The following is a 5,742-nucleotide window of genomic DNA, read 5'->3' on the forward strand; positions in this document are numbered from 1 at the left end:
GACATCTTGGCTGAGGAAGCTAATTCTAGACCTCTGGGAGCTGAGAGGTTGGGATAGCCCTAACTTCTCTCATTTGTATAAAATGTACCAACCATTTCTTGAATCTGCTCATGAAAATTCTGATAAGGACAGAGTTTGGGGATTTCTGATCTAAAGATCACGTAAGCATAAGAACCCACAGGGTTCAGAGTTCACAACCCATTTTGTTCCAGACTTTTAGGAATCAGTAAAGATTTCCATGGACTTTCTTAGAGAAATACTTGAAATAGCCGACTTTAGCACCTGCTACTCCAAGGAAATGTATATGCAGGACTGATCTCTGGAGCTCACAATCCTTAACTTTTCTATGTTTCTGTTCTTTGCTATTTGGGGGTTTTATATCAGGTAAGATCTCAGATTCAGAGTTTTATGTTAGGTAAAATAATATATTTTACCTAATCACCAGGCAGATGTATAGAAAAGTAGCTTAGAGAACAATGTGCTATGAGGTTTGGGTGTTTTAGCCCATCAATTTTTTTAATCCTTTGAAGTTGACTTTAACATGTTTTAGTTTCTATCTTGGCATATTCTTCATATTCACAGGATTGTGTGACCTTTAGAGCAAAAGAAATCTGGCAAATTCTTTTGTTGGCAATGATTTTTGAGTCACTAACAAGGAAAATAAATACATTTAAAGAAAAATGGGTACACTTGAAAGAAATCAACAAGTGAAAGGTTAGGGAATGCTAATTCCACGGGAGCTGATCTCTGCCAAGAAACTGACTTGCCATGGAGTGAAAATATTTAGAGGCAAATATAACCTGTATTTTCTTTATGAATGATCTTTGTTGTTCCTTTAAGCTGGTGTCTCTGTATGTGAGCCAGGGTGCTCTTACACTCATACCTCAGCTTCAGCTTCTATAAAACTCAGATTACAAGTGTCTGCCTGTCTGGATAACTTGTTTCTGAGTAATATAATAAATTTAGACAAGACAGATTTAAATATGTGTTTCTAATACTGTTTGTTTGGTCATGAAAGTAGCCAAATCTCCTAATAAACTAAGGATCACTCTGGATACCATGGCGTCAAAACTGATAGTAAATGAAAGTTCTTTTACTAAATTATTAAACTAACTGAAAAGTAACATTCTTTTGTCTAAAACTCAGAACCTTTTGTTGACAAAAAAATTGTCCTAATCCTCACACTTCAGGCATGCATTGTCAATACACTGTATGCTTTTTCTGAAGTGTTTCTGTGGATATTTAGCTTTTGAAATAATATAAGCTGTTTTATATTTTGTGTTAACCATTCATAAAGATTCTCCCAAAATCATTAATTCTAATTGAAAAATATGTTAATGCCTACTTGACATTTTATAGATCTAACTCATTTAATTATTCCTCCTTATGTAAACATTAAAGTTGATCTTTCTTTTCACTATCATGAATATGTGCTCTCAAACACCTTCATCCATAATACTTGTAACCTAAGGAATATGTTGCTAAAGTCATAACAAATGATATATCCCTTGTCTCTTGAAGTCAGATCTCAGAAGATATCAACTACTATTTGTCAACACTGGATATACAAGTAAATCTTTATCTCTTTACTGCTTTAAGAAGTTCATTATTTTTAATTGTGTCATTGTACCTTATGAGATAAACCAATTTGGCATTTTCACTTATAAACCTCTTCTATATGTATATGTGTATGTGTATGTGTATGTGTATATATATGTGTGTATGTGAATGTGTATATGTATATGTTTGTGTATATATATATGCATGTATATAAGTACATGTATGCATGTGTGTACACTTGTTGATGTAAATACATATATAAATAGAATTATTTTTTTCTGTTTTCCAGTGATCTATGTTTTATTTTCTCCCTCTGATTTCTGAGGAAATGACTCTGTTTTGAAAGTTACCTGCCTAGTTGCTGAAAATCTAGAAACACTGTGTGATTATTATTTCACAGATTATTTCACAGACATTTCAAAATGTCTGTAAAACATAATGTCCTCTTATCTCTAACCCATATTTGTTTCCTTGCTGGGTTCACCTGTGTTCTTTGGTGTGCTTATATTTTTAAAGTACCAAGAATATTGTATATTCTTATTTTTTGTATGACTAAATGTATTTATTTCTGCATTTAACCATTTTCTGGATATATTCAATAGTTTCTTACTTCCTGAGTTGAGTTATCCATTTATCTTCTGATTAATATTAAAGTAAATATTTTGATAATATAAATAATATGCATGTTATTATTTTTCTCTGTTATCAAAAATCTCAAGTGTATGGAAAGCTATATGTTTTGAGGATGAGATTGCTCAGCAGATAAAGTGCTTTTGTGCAAGCATGGAAGAACCTGAATTTGGATCCCTAGCACCATGTAAAATCTGGACATGTAATAACCTGTTTGAAATACCTACATTGAGAGAGTGAAGACCAGCAAGGGTCGGCCAGCCTAGCCAATCCCTGAGTTCCAGGAGTAGTGAGTCAGCCTATCTCAAACAATAAGGAGAACAATTGGGAAAGACACACAACCACAGATGCAAACACACCCACACATATTCACACCCAAAAAATATACACACATCACATAACACATACAAATAAAAAAGACTTAAAGTTTGATATACATGATTAATACATTCATTAATATCCACATATAATTTGTGACTTCCTCTACATTAAATATGGCAAATTTTAGCAGCATAGTTGATGGGTTCATAATAGTCCATTTAATTCTAAAGAACATGTTCTGACCAGTAAATAATGGTGCTTTTGCTTCTTTAGCTCAGTAATTTTTCCTTAATCATCTTCCTTAAACTGTAATACTATGTGTAAAATGCCCACAGAAATCTAAACATGACTGAAGTTCTGAATTAATGAGTTCTGAAGTTCCAAGTATCTTTGTGAAATATTCCACTTCATCATGCTGTGTGTTCTCTTCACCAAAGGCTTCATTCAGGGTGTTTTAAGTTAAGCGGTGTGTGTGTGTGTGTGTGTGTGTGTGTGTGTGTGTGTGTGTGTGTGTGTATGTGTATCCAGATCAAAAAGAGTAAAAGGCTATACACTTATTATATGACCAATTCATGAAATTGTTTGCTTCTTCAACATTTATCAGCCACAATTTTAATTGTTTTGCTATTCACAGGTCAATCAATTATTCAAATTTCTAACTAGATCCATGAAGCAAATAAACAATGTGACAGAATTCATCCTGCTTGGGCTGACACAGAACCCAGATGTGCAGAAACTCTTGCTTGTCATATTTGCACTCATCTATTCTCTTACCCTCATTGGCAACCTGCTCATTATTGTAACAGTCATCTCTAGCCCAACACTGGGATCCCCCATGTATTTTTTTCTGTCCTTCTTATCCTTTGTAGATGGCTGCTGCTCTTCCACCATGGCCCCCAAAATGATATTTGACTTACTTGCTGAAAAGAAAACAATCTCCTTTAATGGTTGCATGACTCAGATCTTTGCAGAACATTTCTTTGGTGGAGTTGAGATCATCCTGCTCACAGCCATGGCTTATGACCGCTATGTGGCCATCTGTAAGCCCCTACACTACATGATTACAATGAACAAGAGAGTATGTGGCTTCCTGGTTTCCATGGCCTGGGCTGGGGGATTTCTTCATGCTTTGATCCAAATTCTTTTTATGGTCTGGTTGCCTTTCTGTGGCCCAAATATCATTGACCATTTTATCTGTGACCTTTTCCCTCTCCTAAAACTTTCCTGCACTGACAACCATGTCTTTGGACTCTTTGTTGCTGCCAACAGTGGGTTAATGTGTATGCTAATATTTTCTATTCTTCTCACCTCTTATGTACTCATCTTTTGCTCTCTAAAGACTCATAGCACCGAAGAACAGCTGAAGGCTCTCTCCACCTGTGCCTCCCATATTACAGTGGTCCTCCTATTCTTTGTACCCTGCATATTCGTTTACCTTAGGCCCATGGTCATCTTCCCCTTTGACAAAGCTCTGGCTGTGTTCTATACTGTGATAACACCCATGCTAAACCCTTTAATCTATACCCTTAGGAACACAGAAGTGAAAAATGCTATGAGAAAACTCTGGAACCAAAGAAAACCTGGGAAAAGATTTACATGAATAGAAAGGATAGCAATAGATTTGTTTCCTATTTTACTAAGTGTGACTCATGTAAATAATATTGCTATTGAACTCAGAATATATGAGTATATTTCATTCTCCTTATCTTCTAGAATTGTATTTGTTTCTCTTTCATAAAAGTTGATATTTTACTAAAGATAACTGAAAGCTCTTCTACTTAGAATATTTTGAGCAATAAAAGTCTTTGGGGCAAAATTGATCCCCAAACTTAGACAGCCATTCTACCCAAGTTCAGGAGCAATGTTGACATTATAATCTTGCTTTTTCCAGAATAAATGATTTTCTCTGATCAAAGCCAAGGTGTAGTATAAATTTCTCCACATATCATAGAACAATGTAGGTAACTCAATAACTCAGTCTGTTGGGCAAAAGGTGTATTCTGGAGATTTTCATGTGTGTAAAAAAAAATCTTTCACATACATTTTTTTTCTAAAACATTTCATCTTGGATAAGTCAGTATCTTAGTTTGTAAGAAGAAAGATACACAATACATAAAAATAATGGCTATCTGAATAAGTCAGAAATAACTTCTAAACACTAAAATCTGCATATATAATTGTGGATCAATGCAATAGAGAATAATTCGAGACATAAGCACTATAATTATTAGGGAAAAACGTTTATTGTCTGCAGCTCTTCATCCTAAATAGGGTCTTAAGAAATTTTCCTCATCATGGCATGATGAGGCTTGTCCTCCAGGCTTTTCATTAGGTAGGTCTTGGCTAGACAACCATTTTGTTAGGATTCCAAGCATGCAGCTTCCCTGCCATGTCTAGAAGAATCAGCGGCATCCTGGTACATTAGCTATTGCATTTTTTTCTTCCCCCTCTTCTGTGATTACAAGCAATGTCTTCTGACAGAAGGGTGGTCAGTTTTCTCCAAGAACAAATTCCCTACTGTTATCCACGTGCTCAGTCCTAAACACATGTACATACATAAAACACTAAACTAGCCTACTAGGTTGTGTGTGTGTGTGTGTGTGTGTGTGTGTGTGTGTGTGTGTGTGTAAATTTAAAGAAAATATAATGAATTTAAGTGGGGCAGGAAGTTGAGATATCTTCAGGAGGAAGTAGAGGTGGAGAAAAAGAGACAGAAATGATGTAAATGCAGTACTCATATGAAAGTCTCAAAACAATTAAATATAAATATAATCAGACTTAGGAGGAAGAAAGAAAATGACACGTCAGAGTCAAGAAAGTAATCTTCCAAATCTTAGCAATTTCATTACTACTGTCACAATGACCAATTTATCAAAGTGACTCTTTAGAAAAACATCTATAATAAATATCACCATTTACCTCCAAGCTGTCCATAAGTTTTCCTTAACCATTTTCTGATCACTAAATAATAATATGCTGCCATCATTTTCCAGCTAAGTTGTTTCAGGTAATAATCTATGTGCAAGTTATGTTACTTGCACATCTAACCATTTAACAGCCATATATTCTTTCATAGATCGTTTTTCTCTGGTGTACTAAAGTGAGAAGGTATCCACTGAGTAGGGTTGTCTTTAGAGAACTGGATTCGTGAGTAACCATATGAAGAATGGTTTTCCATGCAGATCACTCCACCAATACTGAGTGAGCAAGTAATGAAATTGTATGTGTTAA

General features: G+C 34.8%; 1 protein-coding gene across 1 annotated transcript; it reads left to right on the top strand.

Annotated features, from left to right (window-relative positions):
• Nucleotides 1–3,086: 3,086 nt before the first annotated feature.
• LOC116090439 (olfactory receptor 4C5-like) lies at nt 3,087–5,084 on the top strand. The gene is made up of 2 exons (XM_031370899.1): nt 3,087–4,076; nt 5,065–5,084. The coding sequence occupies exons 1-2, from the start codon at nt 3,179–3,181 to the stop codon at nt 5,082–5,084; spliced, it is 918 nt and encodes a 305-aa protein (XP_031226759.1). The 5' UTR covers nt 3,087–3,178.
• The last annotated feature ends 658 nt before the right edge of the window (nt 5,085–5,742 follow it).

The sequence above is a fragment of the Mastomys coucha genome, unplaced genomic scaffold (genome assembly GCF_008632895.1).
Source record: "Mastomys coucha isolate ucsf_1 unplaced genomic scaffold, UCSF_Mcou_1 pScaffold15, whole genome shotgun sequence".
Taxonomy (NCBI): domain Eukaryota; kingdom Metazoa; phylum Chordata; class Mammalia; order Rodentia; family Muridae; genus Mastomys; species Mastomys coucha.

Excerpts from the sequence above, each read along its gene's own strand:
- LOC116090439 (XM_031370899.1), top strand. The coding sequence starts at position 3,179 with ATGAAGCAAATAAACAATGTGACAGAATTCATCCTGCTTGGGCTGACA. Across the intron at positions 4,077-5,064 it reads AAATGCTATGAGAAAACTCT|TACATAAAACACTAAACTAG; the intron begins GGAACCAAAGAA and ends AACACATGTACA.